Here is a 19,214-nt window from a genome sequence, read left to right as displayed (position 1 = left end):
GTTGTGGAAATGACACCAGTCAGGAATTAGTTCCTCTGGGCCTTTTCTGTCAGGTAATGACTTGTACTCATTGCTGAGAAGTTGGACTGACTGTAATACAGATTGGAACAGCACATTCTAATACTGATTTAGCCCTGAACAGATTGGTATTCTCTGAAGATCGTGGAAGGGAAATATTCCCCTGGCTGTGCCTGCCCTGTGCTTGGGCTGTGGCTCAGTGACTGCAAGACTGGTGTGATGCAGGAGGAGCTTGGGAGTTACTCTGTAAAAAATAGACATAATACTACATGTCTTCTTTATATTTTTTCATGTAGTGATCTGTATTACAGCAGGAATGTGACTGTTTTCCTGCTTAGAAAAGGGACACCTTACTAAAGCAGGTCATAATTTCCTTCCCTCTTCCAGTTAGCTGGAATTCTGGGGATCCCCTGACTGGAATGACAGCTTTAATGACTCAGAAGCACCAAGTACTTCACATTAGTACAGATTGTAACTGCAGCAACTGATTATTCTGCATAATACCAACATTCTCACCGTTGGAAAGTGTGATAGTGCTGTCAGACACTTGTTTTATATATTTCTCCATGGACACTCATTTTATATATTTCTCCATGGGGCTTCCAGGGAGTGCATTTTATATATTTTGGGGAGAAGAATGCTGTAAGCATGTGGGCTGGGGGGTGAGGTTAAAACCACAGATGACCAGTTAGTATTGGTCAGCTGAGTTTCAGTAACTTGGTGAGCTGCAGTAACTCAGAAGCATCTGTACATCCCTTCTGTGTCACAGAGGTATTTTCTGATCCCATTTTCATCACCTGAGCTCACACCCCTCACTGCACAGAAGTGCTTTCTCTTTACTGTGTAGCTGTTCTCTTTCCTGAAGTCTGTGTTGGTGTTACAGACAGGAAGAAGCTCCACACTGCTCCGGTGGGACAAGTCTTCCGCCTGCGCCCCTTCCATGTCCTGGTAGCTACAGGTGGAGGATATGCAGGATACAGAAAATATGAGGATTACAAGTTGGAACAGCTGGAGAAGAGGGGCATAGAGGTGCCTGTGAAGCTTGCAAGTGAATGGGAGGTAAGAAACTTGGGGCAGTTTTATTTCTGCCACGTTTGATGCAAAGCTCCTTGGCTTCCATTCCAACAAGGGAATCTTGAGTTCGTCCTCTCCTGCCAGTGCCTCAGGGAACTAAAGTTTCTGTCACTTAAAGAACTCATTTTGGCTGAAGTGAGGAACATTAGGAACATTAGGAACTGCCAGTGACTCCTCCATCTTTTAGTATGGCTGACACCGTATATACTTTACAAGGAGATGGAATTAATACCTGGTTAATAAAAATCTACCTGTTTCCACTATGAATATACAGCAAGAGCTCTTTTCATGGGTAACACCTGGGTCTGTAGTGCCTCCTGCTGATCCTGAGGGATTTTTGCCTTTTCCTTCTGGATTCCAAGGAGTTTAGAAATTATTGTGGAATTGCAGTGTGTGTGTCAGATTCCCAGGTCAAATACCCACTGCAGCACTGAAGTAAGAAATACTTCATGACTTCCTACAACTGCTGTATCACCTCTGAAATATTAAATATAATTTACAACTCTGTGTTAAGAGTTGTATATGTGGGGTTTTTTCCACAAGTTTAGTGTGTTTAAAATATATATGATGTCCTTCCAAACAGCCAGGTGAGTGCCTGCTTCAGTGCCATTTCTGAAGGCAAGGAGTTAAAAATTCTAGGATTGTAAGGAGATGCTTCAGTGTGACCTTTAGCATCCCATTTCTTTGCATTCCTGAGCACACTGCCTGTGTGAGTGATTTGGCCACATGCCTGTGGGGGACTGGGCTGGAACCTCTAAATTCATTTTCACTAGAGACCCAAATCAGATATGACCCAGACAGTCCAGATGCCAACAGCTTAGGCTGTGGTAGCTCCTGAGAAATCTGTCTGTAAGTCTCTCCTCTGTATATTCTTTTCCTGATGAAGCTTGTTTCAAACAGGTTCTGATTAAAAAGAACTGGTAAGTATCCAAGGAGTATTCATGTAACAAGGCAATATCAATTCAATTTTGATACTCAAAAACAAATATTCTTTTGTTGTTGTTCATACTTTCAGGTATGAAATTGGTTGTTTCTCTTATTAAATTTGCTTTTTTTCATTACTGATATGCTGGTTTCTTATTATTTGGTGAAGCTGTGAGTACTGCTTTTGATGAACCAGCTCTAAAGGATGTGGTTTTTACAGTGGGGAATCACACAAAGAGTTCTAAACTGATAGGCAGAGCCCCAAATGCAGCAGATCCCAGTAGGAGATGCTAACGAGATGTCCCAGTCCTTCCTGATGTGCTTAAGTTCTGTTGAATGCTTCTGTGGGAGGGAAAGGAAGCTCGACAGTTATGAGGAAAAAGAGAAACTGTTCAGACATTGTAGGAAATATTCCAAACAATGGAGGATTCAAGAAAAATAAGAGCTGCATTGTTCCTTTTTATTGAAAAGTGGAGTGTCTTTTTTGCTGACCTATCAATTTCCATTATTCTGTTTTTTTGCATCACTGGAAGCACACTTAGGAATGTGGCAGAGGGGTGTTGCCTTGTTCTTAGGACAGAATAAGCCTTTGCATAGGCAACAAGAGACCAAGTGTGATTGAATGGGCTGTGAAAGAGTAATACAGAACAAGAAACTGCTGCAGGTGCCCTCCCTGCTGAGGGTGCTGCTCTGAAGTTCTGATTCCACTGAACCAATCTGGTGTTCCTGTGGCAATAAGGACCATCTCCCACCTGCCAGCTCTGTGTGTGAGGCAGGTCCCCTGCTTCTGAGCAGAAGACAGAGATGAAATGGGTAATCCTCACCCTGTTGTGCAGGCAGGGAAGCTCTTCCTGCTGCAGAGATATATGTTGAGATTCTCACAGAGCTGTGGATGGGTTTGGATTGAATTAGAGTGAGTTACACTTCTGGATAGCTTTGTTTTGCTTGAGATGTATAAAAGAATGGGGGGGAAAAATGAATCTGGTTCAAGTCAAGTGTCCCTTAAGTTTCTCCACAGGGAAAGACAGAACTATTGCTTCTTCAGCACGGACCTTTTGTTCCTGTAATTTTCTTAGAGACATTATGTTGCTAATAGCTTGAGCTGATTAAGGCCTTAGTGTCTCCTACTGGGAATACCAGTGGAGATCAGCTTTCATTTAATTAGATGAGGTAGAGCAGAGGGCTTGGAGGGAGACAGGTAGATGTTTATCAGATGGACTGAAGCTTATTGTTCCAAATCCGTGCTGTCACAGAACGTTTCCTGGCTGGGATCTGCATGCTTGGCATGTCGTTCATATGCTAACTAGAGGCATTTTACCTCTCCTCACCTCGGCGTGGGGCAGTTTCGATAAGGGATCAAAGAATCACTCTGGGAAACCTTGGCAACAGGGTGAGTTTGGTGGAACAGAGTGACCAGATGAACAAGAGTGTTTCTTTAGAGAGGAACTTCTTGTAGGTGTCCTTTGCTTCCATAGTTTTTCTGTTTCATGTAAGCAAAAAGCAGCATTTGTTGGAGTGACATGTGCCAGGAAAAGCCCAGTGCTCCTGTAGGGAAGTGAGCTGCTGTGACAGTGCATAATACAGATGAGGGATTAAATCACAGTTCTGTCCTGTTCCAACTGCAATTTATTGTCATGGGCCAGTTTTGGAAAACAGCTTAATACAGCAGGGAAGTGCTTGAGGACAGGTTTAGGATCTCTCAGGTTTAGGATTCTCTCAGGGATAAAAACAACAGTTTTTCCTACTGATGTCAGAAAGTGCTTGTATTTATGTAAGAGGATACTGGAGCTCTTGGCAATACAATACAGAAAGTGCTTTTTTTGGCCCAGGGGAGACATTTAGTATTATGGTAAGAGGTGTGTATCAAGTTCAGGAAAGAGCTAATAATGGAAGAGTATCTGATTTTTTTTTTAATCCAACATAATCTCCAGTTGGTTGGTCTCTTACTCCTCGTTCTTGCTCTTGGGTTGTGATGTTTGGAGTTTTATTGGAGCAAATATGCAATTACAAAAATCTTCTTATAGAGTGACCCAAAGCCCACAACAAAGGTGGTCAGAAAATGTTGAAAGTGATGACATTTCGACAGCATCAAAATGTGTGAAGGGTGTGATGGTGCAATTGTTTTTCTCAAATGTACTGGGAAATTGAACCTAGCAAAATCAGTTTGTTTTTTTTTTTTTAATCTGACCAGTGGGGTTGCTTTTGACTAGATGGGTCTGTTCTATCTCGTGCAACTTCCTGAGCATCCTGTGGGATTATGGAGCGATTTACCTGAGCGTTCGGGGAGCAGTTTATGAGTCTGCAGCACACTTTGCTGCTTTGGCTGCCGCCGCCTGTGTGGGATTGTGTTCCCGCCCTGGGACAGGCGGTGGGAAGCGCTCTCGGGAGCTGTGCGATGTACAGCACCCGCACCGCTGCCTTACTCCCAGACACAGCCGCTTTCCCGCTGTCCGGGCCAGCGGCTGATGACGGGCCCTCCTTGTCCCCGACCCTCGCTGTGCAGCCCCTTGTCCCGCGGGTGCCGCCGTGTCCCGGTACCCTCCGGGCTCTTCCTTTTCGGTTCTCCTGCCCTGGCCCCTCCTCCGAAGGGGCCGGGGCCCTGCGGGCAGGGCCGGGGCGAGGCGGGGCAGGGCCGGCCCCGCCGCTTCCTTAAGGCGAGGCCGGGCCGGGCCGGGCCAGGAGCGAGCGGGGCGCGGGTGGCGGGCCGGGGGACCCTGTGCCGTCGGCGGGAGGTAGGTGGGGACCCGCAGCCGCCCTGCGCTGCCCTGCCCGGGGCAGAAGGGGCCCCGGGGGCGGCGGGAGGGGGGGTTCGCATTCCGCTGCTTTGTTCACGTGTCTGAAAACTGCTTTGGAAGGAAGGGTCGGTGCCGCGTTTCGGCGGTTGGAGGCGAAAAGGCGAGACGGAGGAGACCTCCCTGGGCATCAGGTAAGGGCCGCGGGACCGCAGGGCAGATGTGCGAGGGCTGGCGGCCAAGCGTGATTCACCGCCGGTCTGTGGCCTGTTGGAAGTTTCAGGAGAGATGTTCCAAAGTCTCGTCTCTCTCATGAGTAATCCCTGAGTAGATGTAAAGAGAACGAGTCTCCCGAACCTGCGCTATCTGAGTCCAGAGTCCCGCGGGGAGGGCGGGGGGCGAGGAGCCGCCGCAGCCTTGGCGCGGCTTCCGTGCGGAGGATGGAGCGGGGCTGCTGCTTCCTTCGGAGAGCCTGTGCGGGACCGAGAGCTGGCTCTGCCGAGGTCTTAGGCTAAAATAACGGCGGGGATTGCTGGGGGTGGTGTTCTAGGCCACGAATCGGAAATTATTACTACAAAGTATTAAAAGGGTGCCATCAATTTTCATGTGGCTTTGCAAAGTAAATAAAACTTCTTGTTTCACAGAAGAGATCTTTGCGACTGTAGAACAGGCCTTTTGCACGGAATTCAGGTTTAAGGTTCAAAAATAATCCCTGAAACAGCAATGTAAAGTTAGGGGGAAACAATCAGAATTTTCTTCGTAATACATGAAGAGAAAATATAAAGAAAGGCTTCTTCGTCTGAGAAGTAAAGAATTTCAGACACGGAGGGTGGCTGAAGCAACGCCGGGAAGTACGCGGGGAGCGGTCCCGGTCCCGTTGGCTCTTCCCGGGGATCCAGAGCCAAGGCGCTGCCCGGCAGTCCCGGCCCTTGGCTCGGGGAGCGCTCAGGTTTCCCGGCAGCATCAGGGCAGTTCTGTTGTGCTCTCGGCGTTCGGGAGCCTCCTGACTGGGGTGTGGAGCATCCGGTGTTCCTCCTGCTGGGCTGGCTCCGGACGAGGCTGGGTGGGAGCAGGGACGATGTGTCTGGAGTTAAACAGTCACTGCTGGGAAAGGAACGGGACCTTTAACAAACGGTCAGCGAGGGCTTCGCCCCTCAGTACAAGACCGTATTTTTGCTGGCGCTTGAATACAACACTGGGATGCTTTCCATGCATTTTTTGAACAGTAGTTCCGTTACCAAATGTAGAAAGTGTGACCAGCGGGCTTTGAGCATCCCGACCGCCGCATTCCAAGCCTAATGATTCATGCCTGCAGTTAAACCGAGGCTGCAGGTTTGAAGTTCAGCTGCATATTAGTCTTTTTTGCAATTGCCTTGCTGTTTTTTAAAACTTGAGGGAAGGGCTTGAGGTGGTAATGACAAGTAATTAAATGAGGTCACTGGATTTGACGCTCATTTGAGCTGACAGAGCAGAACGGTGTTGCATAGCTGGCAGATTAGCAGTTCTACACGAGATAATAATTCTCCAGGGATTGATACCTGCTGGTAACTGCTGCCTCATTTACCTAACGGGGATTCTGGAGTAGTTCAGGTGGGTGAGGGAGTTTGGTGCTGGTGTCCAACCTCCTACAAACTGACAATTGTAAGATTCTGCTGTAAGCTGATGACAGGCTTTGGGCACTGCCTGCATCCTGAGAGGTCCGGCTGTTGAGATGCCATTCTGTGAGTTCCTCTGTCATAAGCTGATTGATGACCAGTTCTTGTTCCTTTCCCCATGGGAAGCAGGTACACTCAGGGTGGGTTTTTCCTTTCAGCCTCCTTACCCTGTAGGAACTGCATTTTGCTTCTGGGGCAGCCCCAGCAGGGATGGCATCTTGCCACGTGTGTCAGCATTTCAGCAGGACTCAGGCACTGGCATCCTGGTGAATGTAATGGGGGCAGTAGAACAGAACTTAAGAGAAACTTCTCACTCAGCTGAGCTCAGATTTTTTAAGAAGCGGAGAAGAAAAAGCTTTTAATAGCAATGATTCTCCCTTCCTGGAAAGGAATCTCTCTTGCACTTTGCTTTGGACTGAAGTGTGGTACTTCCCACTGCGTTGGGCTGCAGAACATTTCAGTGCCTGTTTTTAGGGAGCAGGTCAGACATTCAGCTTCTTCCATCATTTCACAGAATCAGGCTTATTCAGTCTAGAATATAATAGCTGCTTGAAAATGTTTTGGGGGGTAAGGTAGAATTTTACTGAAAAAGCTTCCCTAAAAGGGAAGAGTACTGAAGGGAGTGTAGATAAGGCTTGTGTTTGCTCTGCTGTCTCTGTGCAGAGTCCTGCAAGGGTGAAGGTCTGCATGGAGGAGGTGGGATTGGGAGCAGGGTGCCAGCCCAGCTGTGGGCTGGAGACTCTGCTGCTCCTGCCCTGCTCCACCAGTGCCAATCAAAGTCTCTCCCCACAGTTCAGTGAATGCATGTATTCAGTGTGAAAATGATTTTCATCTTGGCCTGATGAAGTGTCTTCTGAAACAATGTTGTCAAATTAGCTTGTTGCTGTTTTAAATGAAGTATTTAGTGGTGGTAGTTTCTAATGTTCCTGGTAAATCAAGAGAAATAGCTCCCCTGTGCTCCTCGTTGCTTTTCTTTGGATTTTGGTGGGATTTTGGGTAACTACTTTCATCATTTTACTAGACAGATGGCTTCATTTTTGTTGTGTAGGAGTTTCTTGTGCCAGCCAGAGAAAGACTGAATGATATTTTAAATAGGAAAACAAAAAGAGTTGGCACAGGGCTCAGGGAGGAAGGAGTATGTTTTGAGTGCTCTCAGTTAATCTTAAATTTGCCTTCTTTCAATTAGCTGGCTTTTTTTATAATATGCAATTGTTAAAATTCATCTTAAACAACAACACAGGTCTTACAGAATACCATAGAGCAGTTTTCTTCCTGAAAAAAAATACTCTAGTGCAGGGTCTCCAGAGGTGTTTCTAGGGAGTATCTGTAATATTTGGAGTTGAAGGCCAATCAAAATACACAATTACTGCTAGAATATTTTCCTTTTGAGGCGTGAGTGGGATGCCATTAGCTAGTTAATTCTAGCTTTTCCTGCTGGTCCTCCCACCACTCCTGCCTTATCCCTAATACAATACAACCTTTTCCCTCAATCAGAGCAGCAGTGCTTTTTGATCTACCCTCTTAGGCACACAGCTTTCATGGTGCTTAGAAAGCTTTGGAAACAAGGAATTGTTTTGTTTTGTTTTAAACCCAGACTTCAGCAGAAAACCAAAGTGAAATGGAGCCATTAGAGACTTAGCCCTGAAATTGTTCTGGGTAGTTAGTTTAATCTTGAGGTGAGATGTAGATACCTCACTTTTACTTTCTGAACCAGGGGGGTGGTTTCAGGCTCCCTTAACAATCCAAATCCAGTCACAGGAGAAGCAGAAAATCTCTGTTTTGAGATGTGGTCTGCAGGGTCAAAGAGGGAAATTTCTTTATGTACATTTAGAATGCTCAGATAGAAACACTGTCTTTAAAAACCTAAACAGCTTCCTTTACTCCTTTTTTGTGTTCTATTTCTACTGGGCATAAAACAGTGACAGTGCTGAGAGTCACATAATAGACACATAACTTTATACCCAGTTCTCAAGCTGGCCCTAAGACTGGCTTGGTTTGTATGGATCTGGTTGTTTGTATTCTGTTGTAGAAGAATGCCCTTTACCTGCTCCCTGTGTGAGGCTTTTGGAATGAAAAAAGACTTCAGGAGGTGGATGTTTGTGCCTGGCAAGGGTTGTAAGATAGAGAGCCATTCCTTTCCTTTATGTTTCCTTCCCAAGCTGGACACTCGGGGCAGGGAAGGATTTTTGGTGCCCATCAGTCCAGAACTCTTTCAGCGGCAGCTGCTGCACTGCAGAATTGGAGCTGGGGGTTGTCTCCTCCTCCTCTCCGCCCCATTCCTCCTCCCAGCCTCGCGTTCGGGCTGCGCTGGGATGAGCTGTGCGAGCCCAGCTGGCTGCTCCCCTCACTGGTGCGTTGCTGCCCAGCAGGCCGGGACTGCAGGGGGCTTTTGGGGGAGTTGGTTTCAATGGCCACCCCGGCTAGTGAGAAGCAAGGACTGCTCATATGGACAGCTCGCCTTTGTCTTGTGCAGAGTCGGCTTTGTAGTGGGATGTTGAAATATGACACGATGCCTGTTTGTTTGCAATAGCTGCAACCCTCCTAGCAGAGATTCAAGTGGGAAACAGAGAGGGAATCCAGAGACAAACCAGCGGGGGATTTAGGAACTGTGACGCCGTGTCCTCTCTCCTGTGCCGGAGCAAGCAAAGGAAAGAGAGGTAGAGGAAAAAAGACTGAGCCTTGCAACAGCCGTCACCTGATGATGTGTCAGTCAAACACCCTGCAGGGACCAGATCTGCACACAGGGAAATGGTGAGATGCTATAAAGCTTTATCTAACCCTCCACCCTCTTGCTACAACCTCCACAAAGTTAAAATCCATGTCCGGAGGCTGCGTTCAGGGAACGGCGGCAGCAGCAGCTGTGCCGGGGACCAGCACCCACAGCTGGAGAGCCCAGGCCCGACTGGCTCTGCCGGTGGGACACCAAGTAGGAGAACTCGTTTCAGGTACTGTTCAGTGTTTTGTGCTTTGCAGGAATGGTGACTGAGGGGGAGGGAGGCCGGGAGGGTGTCTGGGCAGGAGGAGCGGGAGCCATCTGTGAAGCTTTTGTTTGGCCTAATTACTCTAAAGCTCCTTATGCACTGCCGGCAGAGAAGGGCAGGCTGTTCCACGGCAAGGGGGATGAGGAGGCTTTCATTCCTTTCCTTTCTCCTCTCCATCACTAGGAGAATGGCAAAATTAGTTGAGGGGCCGCTCTGAAACCAGGCCAAGGCAGTGAGAAGCCCGAGGGCTCCGGAGCGATGCAGCTCTGCAGGGATTGGTCCAGGAGCGACTGCAGTGAAGGGGGGGAGAGCAGCAGGAGGGGGACCCAGCCCGGCTCCCGGCTCCCTGGCAGGCTGGGGGGGTTAGGATGGGAGGAAGAATGTGAAGTGTCCCTTCCTATTCCCATGGCAGTCCCATCTCCTGCTGAGAAGCGGCTTTAACTGTGCTGAGACAACACTTTGCTCAGGGCTCTTTTTACCCCTTGCATTGTGATGCACAGATCATTCTCTGTTTGTTATTTATTAATTCTTGGGGGGAAAGAAGTTGTGTTCACTGCAGAAAAAAATCTCTGAGCCAAAGGCACCATCTTGCATCCCAGAGTGGTGACAGTCATACCTGCCTGCATGGTATTTTAATTCTGGTCCAAGTTCTGGAAAGAACGAGTTGGCAAGAAAATTCTTTAAATTCTCAGCTTTTTTCCATCTTGGAAGGATGTAGGCACTATGTTTGTAGTTCACCCTTCATGTCACAGAATCCCTTGAGAGAGGGAGCTGTTGGGAGCAGCTAGGCCATCCCACTCGAGTTTGTGAGGGCACATCACTGTGTCCTGGCTGCAGGGGAACAGTGTACTAGCCAGGAGTTCAGTCAGTGCCAGGTTTGAATAGTTTGCCCTCAGGTGAGCAGACTTCCATTTGATAATGTGACTTTGGAAGTGCCAATGGTTTCTTCATGAGAAGAAGCCAAAGAATAAATGGGGACCTGAAGGGCCTTGCATCCAGACTTCCTGCAAGGGCCTGAGCTGAGGCCTGTAATGGGCTCTAATAAGCTGAGTAGCTTTTCCCCCTGAGAGTTACAAGGTCAGCTTCTCCCCATAGCCATTTGTGCAAAAGGAGACCCCTCTCAGGACATCCATGTGACAAAAAAATCAGAGATGCAGTTGGTTCTGAGGCAGAGGAGTTGATTATTGGGCTATGGAGACCAGATTGTCTTGCAGCAGTAGCAATATTGGCTTTGTCCATATGTTCCCTGTTCACAACCAGGGTACTAAAGGAAGGTTCATAAATTGTATTAACTATCTCAGGAGTGCCACTCCTGTAGTTTCTCAAGTACTTGTTTCCTAAAGTTAGTGAGTGACCACCAGGTCTGTAAATTTGACTCCAGCATCCCTGGCAACTTGAGGCACAGTCTAGTCAATACGCCTTCAATGCACAAACCCTCTGAGGGACCTCAGTTTATTAGGTTTCAGAGATTTCTTTCATCAAAGTATCTGTTCCTTCCATAAAATTGTCCCTTTGTAGAGTTGTTGAAGTCCCAGCATCACAGATTCCCAGCTTCCAGAATATTGTTTGCTGCCCACTTTGGCTATCCAACAGCTGGAGCAGCTGCAAGAAATGTTTTCTAGGGTTGTAATCTTCTGATATTTGGAAGAAGCACCTTTGTACTTCGTTATGTCCTTAAATTCTCATGTTATTATTTCGACGAACCACCTGTACCTTAGTTCTCAAATGCCACCTGCAAGTGGTCTTGCCTTTCATTTTTGAGGGTGTTATTCCTAAAATGTGACCTGTGCAGTGAACACCATCTTTTGGAGAGAGGATTTTTCTTCTTTTGGGTTTTTTGGGGTTTTTTTAGATAAACTGTTCATCTGTTTTGGGAAGGCAAAGAACTGATCAAAATAAAGGAGTGGAGACTTGCACAATCAATGTTTAAGTAACGTTTAGCAGGAATAAGTCGTGCCCAGCTGCCAGGAGCTGGTGGCTCTGCAGCTGAGATGCCTGACCCTCTGCTGTTGTGTGTAATTTTTCAGGTTGCAATTTCCCCAGCTGGCCCTGAGGCGGAGGTTGGGCCAGCTGAGCTGTATGTCTAGGCCTGCTCTGAAACTCCGTTCTTGGCCTCTGACTATTCTCTATTACCTTCTGCCTTTCGGTGCCCTTAAACCCCTGACCAGAGTGGGATGGAGGCCCATGAGCAGGGTAAGTGTGAGCAGGGCTGCGCGTCGGGGCTGAGCTGGGGGTGCTGCAGGCAGCACCTGGGGGACAATTCCTTCAGTTAGGGCAGCCTGGTGATGACTGGTGTGAAAGCAATTCATGTTTCTGTTTAGTTCTTACTGTTCATAGGTGTGCTGACTAATTGCTTCACAGACAAGTGACTTTTTCAGTAGCAGAGAATTCGTCTTGTAACAGTCAGGGAAAATCAACAGAAACTTTTGAATGAATTCAGTCACCTCACAGGTTCAGGGCTAGGACAAGGCAGACCAAACCTCTTTGGCAAGTTCCCTTCCCTGGCCACGTTGGAATGGTCTCTTGCTTTCTGTTATTTTTGCCCAGGGAGGGTTTGTTCCTCAAGTTCCTCGAACGTTTGTAATCCAGCCTGTCCAGATGATGTGCAGAGCTCTGCTGTGACACTGTTGAGAGCAGGGCGTGGGTGCCTTGCAGGTGGTTATTCTCCCACAAATCATGCCATTTCAGAATGCAACAACCACACAAATATTTTGATTGAAAACTGCAACAAAATTGCCATTCTTAAGACTATTTCATTGAACAGCTGTTCTGTTTGATCCCATGAACTTGAAAACAAGGTTCTTTGGAAGAGAAGGGGTTTTTAGGAAATAGCACTTTTGACAATTTGGGTGATTTTATAGTTCTATCTGTGGATTCTCCGTGTTGGTGGAAAACAGCAAAATTTATTTTAGAAATTAACAATGTATAAGGTCAGCTTATAAAACCCAAGGTATTGTTTATTTAGAAGGGTTTTATCTGAAGTAAGATTAGGTTGGTATTTTCATTCTGAAATATCACTGTATGTACATGGGATGGTGATTTATAAGTGAAATCTTAATTTGCTGTATTTTATATGATGGACAGGCTCTGAGTCAGTGTGTTCTGTCTGTGTTTATGGCTGTATTTTGCAAGACTTAATTATGAAGGATATGATTAATATTAAGAATAAATGATGACTCTCACTAAGGAAAAAAAGCCAACAACTTTTAGCTCAGCTGAATGTAGCTGAGCTGTACTGTTCAAAAACACAGCACCAGAGTCAGCAGACCACCAGTTCTTTTCCAAAACTGGTTTCAGAGTGTTCATTTCCTTTGGTTCACATCCTCCAGCCCTGCCCAATTACATCATGGCCACGTGAGCTTTTTGGCTGACAGGAAGTACCACAAACCCCAGAAGAGTTGTCTGCTGGAATTATCAACAAGAAGTTGCTGTCATCTGTCCACTTACATCATCAACAGCAGATACCTCTTGCCAAATTCATTTCATTTGTTTTCCTTGCTACTAAAAGTCCAAAGGTATATTTCTACAGAAATAAAGGCACTTAATACTCTTGCAATTAGCAGCTCCCATTGTTGTGAGAGAAGGAGTAAGGCTGGTGTAAGTTTATGCCAGTGTAGCTGCATCCATTGGGTGCATTTCTTCGATGGGACTGGTGTCATTGGAGCAGCACAACATACAGGACTGGGATGTGGGAAACACCCTCATAGTAAATGCATCTGAGGAGCAGGTCATCAAACACTGGGACATTGTTTTTCAGTCAGTTTGCATTTGGTTATTCACAAAAATTTGGTAATTAAACCTTTCTGATTAACATTCTACTAGAATATGTGCGATGTCTCTTTTTTTCTCTAAGCCTCACATGGGCAGCTTCCAGTAACTTGAATGTGGAGCTTCAGCCTACAGGGCAGTGGGGATTCTGTCGTCAGTGTAAGGTTATAGTGATTTTCATGCTGTCCCTTCTCTGCCCTCCCCAGAATGGAGGCAGTGAGGATGAAGCCCAGTGTTCATTTTGTGCTGACTTGAAGGCCACTTGGTGCGTGGTGTAACCCCCAGTTCAGGGCAGGGTTTGCAGGAGGTGTGATCCCTTCTGTGGCGTGGGGAGAAGCCCTCAGTGACCCGGTGCCGTTCTTTCCCCAGGTTGCCCTGTACAAGTCGGTGCCAACTCGGCTGCTCTCGCGGGCCTGGGGTCGCCTGAACCAGGTGGAGTTGCCCACGTGGCTCCGTAAGCCCGTGTACAGCCTGTACATCTGGACCTTCGGGGTGAACATGAAGGAGGCGGCTGTGGAGGATCTGCACCACTACAGGAACCTCAGCGAGTTCTTCCGCAGGAAGCTGAAGCCGCAAGCGCGGCCGGTGTGCGGCGTGCACAGCGTGGTGAGTGAGGGAGGGCTGTGCAGGGTGTGGGGAGTGAGGGAGGGCTGTGCAGGGTGTGGGGAGTGAGGGAGGGCTGTGCACAGCGTGGTGAGGGAGGGAGGGCTGTGCAGGGTGTGGGGAGTGAGGGAGGGCTGTGCACAGCGTGGGGAGTGAGGGAGGGCTGTGCAGGGTGTGGGGAGTGAGGGAGGGCTGTGCACAGCGTGGGGAGTGAGGGAGGGCTGTGCACAGCGTGGGGAGTGAGGGAGGGCTGTGCACAGCGTGGTGAGTGAGGGAGGGCTGTGCAGGGTGTGGGGAGTGAGGGGAGGGCTCTGCACAGCTCTGCCAGCTGCCCTCACCCCCAGGGGAACAGCACTGCTTCAGGAGGAAGGAAGGAATTAATGTGTTTCATTTCTTTCCCCTTACTGTAGATTAGTCCCTCTGATGGAAAGATCCTGAATTTCGGGCAGGTAAAAAACTGTGAAGTGGAGCAAGTAAAAGGGGTCACTTATTCTCTGGAGTCTTTCTTGGGACCTCGTGTCTCGACAGAGGAACTGCATTTTAGTCAGGGTGAGTTCTGTGTCAGTTCTGCATTTATTCTGCTCTGCCCTTTCTGTGTTCCTGGAGATCATGAGAAAAGAAATCACTTTTCCTCCCCCTTCTCTTTCTTGCATTGTCAGGAACAAAAGCAGGTCTGATTTCTGGGGGTTTTTTTGAGGGGGATGAACATATCACTGTTCTAGTTCTTCTCTTTCTCATCAGTGGCTTTATAGTGTTGTGCCAGACTCATTCTGATTATCTGAATTTAATTGTGTGGTTCCTACCCTTGACTCCCAAGTTCTGTTACTGTGCTGATGCTGGAGCACTCCTGCTGTCACACTAAAACAGGCCCAAGCACCAAAAACTCTATAAGCTCCCCCTTAAAAAGATTTATGCTCAAGCACTGACCCTCTAATGACTGACTGGTGCTATTACTGCTCTGCTTCACCCGCACTGAGGGAAGAGTATCTTTAACCCCTTCCTTTCCCTGCTTTCTCTGCAGCCCCACCTGGTAACTCTTTTCAGCAACAACTGGTCACCAAGGAGGGGAATGAGCTGTACCACTGTGTGATCTACCTTGCTCCAGGGGACTATCACTGCTTCCACTCGCCCACCGACTGGACAGTGTCGCACCGACGGCATTTCCCAGGTTGGTTTCTGTTCCTGGGAAGCAGCTCTGGAGGGAAGCACTGGTGTGGCCACTGCTGAATGACACAGCAGTGCAGCAGTTGTGCAGACACATGATAGATAATGGCAGCAAAGTGATTTGTCACAAATCACTGATGAGTATTACAGCAGTGTGCTTTACCAGGACAAGTCACATATAAATGGAGCAAACAGTAATATTGTGTTCAAGCTCTTTGAGGTCTTTGAAGTACCTGACCTGATTTGTTCCCAAACACTGTTTCTTCAGTTTGCACCTGAAATACAGATAGTTCTGCAGATCACACCAGACAGTAGCCTAAAGTGTGATCTCTGCTTGTGCTTGGCAAAGAAAATGCAACTAAACAGTTGCACTGCTGGAGCTGGGATTGGAGGTTTTGCAGACCATCATACTCTAGTTAAGCAGATAAAAACATTTTACGTCTTGGTGTGTGGCAAAAACCTAAGTATTTGGATTGGGTTTCAAACACCCTGAGAGGGAGACATGACCTGCCACACACATCCTTCTGTGACCCCTTTGTTTTCACCACAGCCTTCTCTTTCATTCACTCTGCCAAGCATTTGCCTCTCTTCCTACAAACAAGTGACAGTTGTTGACTGGATCAGCTACACTCATACTGAAAACACCATTTGGGTGGCATTACAACGCTGCTACAAACCAGACAACCTAACCTGAATATTTTCTCACTTCTCCAGGCTCTCTGATGTCTGTGAATCCCGGAGTTGCTCGCTGGATCAAGGAGCTGTTCTGCCACAACGAGCGGGTTGTCCTTACAGGTGACTGGAAGCACGGCTTCTTCTCACTGACAGCTGTGGGAGCGACAAACGTGGGCTCCATCCGCATCTACTTCGACCAGGTGAGCGGGGCTGTAGCAGCAGCTTTCTAGGTTGGATGGTTGAGGTTGGCACAGCATAACAGAATTACAAAAAAAAAATAAACCTTATTACCCTGAAATTAAAGTGTTTCTCGTACTGATGTTCTAAGAGTGATTTAAACATCATCGCCAGTATAGACTATTTTTTTAATATTTCTGTTGCACCTTTGAATTGTGAGTTCTTGCATTGAAAATGCCTGAGCATGTGCAGTCTGCAGCTGTGGTAATGAACACTGAAATCCTCAAGTAACAGTTTCTTCCTTCTCTCTACAGGACTTGCACACCAACAGTCCAAGTTACTCTAAAGGTTCCTACAATGACTTCAGCTTCATATCCAACAACAACAAGGAGGGAATCCCCATGAGGAAAGGGGAACATTTAGGGGAATTTAATTTAGGCTCCACAATTGTCCTAATCTTTGAGGCACCCAAGGACTTCAAATTCAACCTCAAAGCCGGACAGAAAATCCGCTTTGGAGAAGCACTGGGCTCTCTATAGAAACTGTCTCAGCAAGAAGATTTTCTATACAAAGGGACTCTTTTCACACCACTGTTTCACTTTACAAGTCCTTATCACTCAGCAGGACCTGGGTGAGCAGAAGAGATGTCAGTGCTGTGTTAACCTTGAGAGTATTTGCTCTACATTTACGTGCTGCTGAATGTAGAAACTGAGTTGAGTGATCATGGATGTATCAGGTACAGCTGCCTTTAAAGATGTTGCCCATGGAGCTTTCTGTCCCAGCCTGTGCCTGTGCTGTTTCATGTTCTCCCCTCAATGTGCCACAGGATAATTATGTTCTTAAGTCCCTTTTAAGCCTTCTGAGGCTGTGCAGGTGCACTGGGGAGGGGTGGAGATTACCTGTGTTTAAAGGGACACTGACAGGCTCAGTCTCAGACCTTGTACTTTATAGCTGCAATATTTGTTTTTCAGACCTTGAGTAAAGAGTATGTTCTCATATTTATTTTGTTCTAAGAAACTCTGCTGAAATTGTCAAATAAAGACAGCCTGTGAATGCACACAGAGCCAAACAGTGAGACTGGCTGGTGTGGCTTCACAGCCCAAACAAAGCAACACATGCAACAGAGCATCAGCAGAAAGAATTACACTCAGCCAGGCTTTCTGCTGTTGAACTGGACAACTCCAGTTCTCTTGCCTGACATTGTCCCTTTAAAAATGGACTTTGCACTGTATTTTAAACCTGAAAACACTGTGTCTACATTCCAGACAACAGCTCTTGTCATCTTGGGATTTTCTTTTAAAAAACAAACAAAAAACCCCAGACAGAGGTGTGTGTACCATTCCTAATCCATGGGTTTATTTTGCTACTCCAGGCCTTAAAGTTTTTGTCTGTATGAGAGACAGTTATTTCACCTCTTGGACTATGGAGTTAGAAGACACAGGGAATGTTTTTCTTATGTGATGTGATAGCAACTAAAATATGTTTTACTTTCTGCTATGTATCTTCATTATTGCTTTGTCACTAAATTATTGAAGAATTAATTTCTCTATTACAGAACAGCTTCAGATACTTCAGGACCAGTTTTTATTGCTCAGAGTGAAATGCCCTATGCACTGACTGTGTTTACAAACATTATGGCTCTTTGAAGAAATCCCACATTGCCTCCCAGGTGCCAACCTGGCCCTCACTTGACTGGCAACAATTTCATCTTACTCAAAATATAAAAAACCCCCACACTGGCTCTAACTTATGCCCTCATACTTAATGCTAGGAATGTGCTGGGGGCTGAAAGCTCTGTGCTGAAGCTTCATCCACAGCAAAATTTTAGAGTTCACGTCAAGAAGAGTTAAAATCTCACACCTTGGATCTGCTGCAGGTGGCACTATGTGGTGCTGACAGAAACCGCTGCCAGAGTGAAGAGGAATTGAGTTTTAAAGCAATGGATCAGTTGTTTTTTAGAGAATAAACTGTTTCAAGTCCCAGCACTCAAACATTTAGAACTGATTGTGCTGTCCAGAGCTTGTTGGAGTGGACACGCTTATGAAACCTGCCTTTCTGCTTTCTGAAAGATTTCTCATATTACTTCCTTGCTTGAGCTACTTTTCTGCTACTTCAAGGAGATAGGCTTTGACCAGCTCTGATCTCCTAAAGAAACCCTTATCTTCTTTGTATGCACTGCAGAAAATAGAATATAATTTTGTTGTACAAATGTCCAGTTTGCCAAGTCCTGTATGCTTAGCTTGTCATCAGGGAGGAAGGGATGATGAACTGCCTATAAGTGATGTAGCCCAGCCCTGGGTCAGGTGATGGTGGTGGCTGTTTGGGTGACAAGCAGGAGAAAATTCATTTGGCTCCAGGAGTCAGTGTTTCCTCACTTCACACAGGGAGGAGTTTGAAAGCTTGAAGTGGCTCTCAGCCACCTATCTTGTTAAACTTCTTGGCATTAGCAAGTTTACTCCTGCAGCAGTAAAGTACCAGATGCAAGGTTTTTTTTTTAAACCTTTGAGAGTGAGAAAAGAGTAAGTCAAATATCAACCCCAGGAGGATAAAGTTATGGTGAGATTTTTGATTAAACTTCAATGTTGTGTTAACAGTAGAAAGCAAATTTGTTCCAGTGGATGAGAAAAAAAGACAAGTGAATCTCTTCCCCCTTTTCCACTGGGGCCTTTGGCACCCAGACACAGCCAAAGGAAGTTTTAGCTTTAATTTCTTCCTCTCAGCATCATCATCCACAGTATCTGAAGGTTACTGTTAGCCTATGATGGAGGATGGGTTACTTGAGGTTTGCTTTATTAGAAAGCTCAGAAGGAGGAGAGGATCCAGCAAGTGGCTGTTTTTAGGATGGTTTTAATACTGTGCAGAGGGAGCTAATAACTCAACATTGCTTGTGATGCAGGGCCAGCAACACACCCAGAACTGAAAGCAAAATTGCTCGAGGGTACTGATAATGCTGTGAATTTCTCCTGCCTGGAGAATCCATTTAATTCAACTGTATCAGTAGCACGGTATTTTTGTATGTCAAAGTGTATGACTTACTGACATGAACTCATTTAATTGCAAACATTTTGAAAATAAAGAGTCTTATCTGTGTTGCTTATCTTTCTGGCAGGGTAACCTAAACTAGGTATTGCAAGTGCAGCATGAGGTAGATGTAGCTCCAGTGTGGTTTTTAATCAGCTTTTTTAACAACAAAACAAGCAAAAACATTTTCACTTAATTTATCAAATATAAATGCCGTCCATAGAACTAAGTGAACGTACACATCTCTTCCATCCTCCCCTGCTGTCAAAGGGGCAAAAAGTCCTACCCCGAGCTGGAAAGTTGGATCAGAGGCATTACAGATCCAGGGCGAGCTGGATCTCCCGCAGGCGGGCGAGCAGGCTCTGCACACGCTGTCTGTCCGTCTGCTGGGCTGCGCTCAGGGTGCTGATCCTCCCCTGCAG

At 46.6% G+C, this 19,214-nt stretch overlaps 2 protein-coding genes across 12 annotated transcripts in view; one reads left to right on the top strand and one right to left on the bottom strand.

Annotated features, from left to right (window-relative positions):
• The window catches only part of PISD (phosphatidylserine decarboxylase), a 24,495-nt gene extending 5,636 nt beyond the window's left edge, over positions 1 to 18,859 (top strand). Inside the window, exons 1-8 of one of the 5 annotated variants that reach the window (XM_051805496.1) lie at positions 960 to 1,077; positions 8,934 to 9,154; positions 11,412 to 11,577; positions 13,522 to 13,758; positions 14,166 to 14,304; positions 14,777 to 14,923; positions 15,634 to 15,794; positions 16,086 to 18,859. In XM_051805496.1, coding sequence (XP_051661456.1) covers positions 9,102 to 9,154; positions 11,412 to 11,577; positions 13,522 to 13,758; positions 14,166 to 14,304; positions 14,777 to 14,923; positions 15,634 to 15,794; positions 16,086 to 16,310 — 1,128 coding nt within the window. In that variant the 5' untranslated portion in view covers positions 960 to 1,077; positions 8,934 to 9,101 and the 3' untranslated portion in view covers positions 16,311 to 18,859. Of the gene's footprint in view, positions 1 to 901; positions 1,078 to 4,843; positions 4,943 to 5,203; positions 9,349 to 11,411; positions 11,578 to 13,521; positions 13,759 to 14,165; positions 14,305 to 14,776; positions 14,924 to 15,633; positions 15,795 to 16,085 lie in introns of those variants that run through there. The other 4 variants (XM_051805494.1, XM_051805497.1, XM_051805492.1 and 1 more) reach the window with 4 other exon arrangements.
• SFI1 (SFI1 centrin binding protein) overlaps positions 15,698 to 19,214 on the bottom strand; it is a 28,596-nt gene continuing 25,079 nt past the window's right edge. For 6 of the 7 annotated variants that reach the window (XM_051805471.1, XM_051805477.1, XM_051805470.1 and 3 more), the window contains one exon: positions 17,738 to 19,214. In XM_051805471.1, coding sequence (XP_051661431.1) covers positions 19,107 to 19,214 — 108 coding nt within the window. In that variant the 3' untranslated portion in view covers positions 17,738 to 19,106. Of the gene's footprint in view, positions 15,821 to 17,737 lie in introns of those variants that run through there. The other variant, XM_051805473.1, reaches the window with a different exon arrangement.

The sequence above is a fragment of the Manacus candei genome, unplaced genomic scaffold (genome assembly GCF_025592945.1).
Source record: "Manacus candei isolate 608988 ecotype Guabito, Panama unplaced genomic scaffold, ASM2559294v1 h1tg000064l, whole genome shotgun sequence".
NCBI classification, from domain to species: domain Eukaryota; kingdom Metazoa; phylum Chordata; class Aves; order Passeriformes; family Pipridae; genus Manacus; species Manacus candei.
This window is presented reverse-complemented; position numbering and strand designations above follow the sequence as displayed.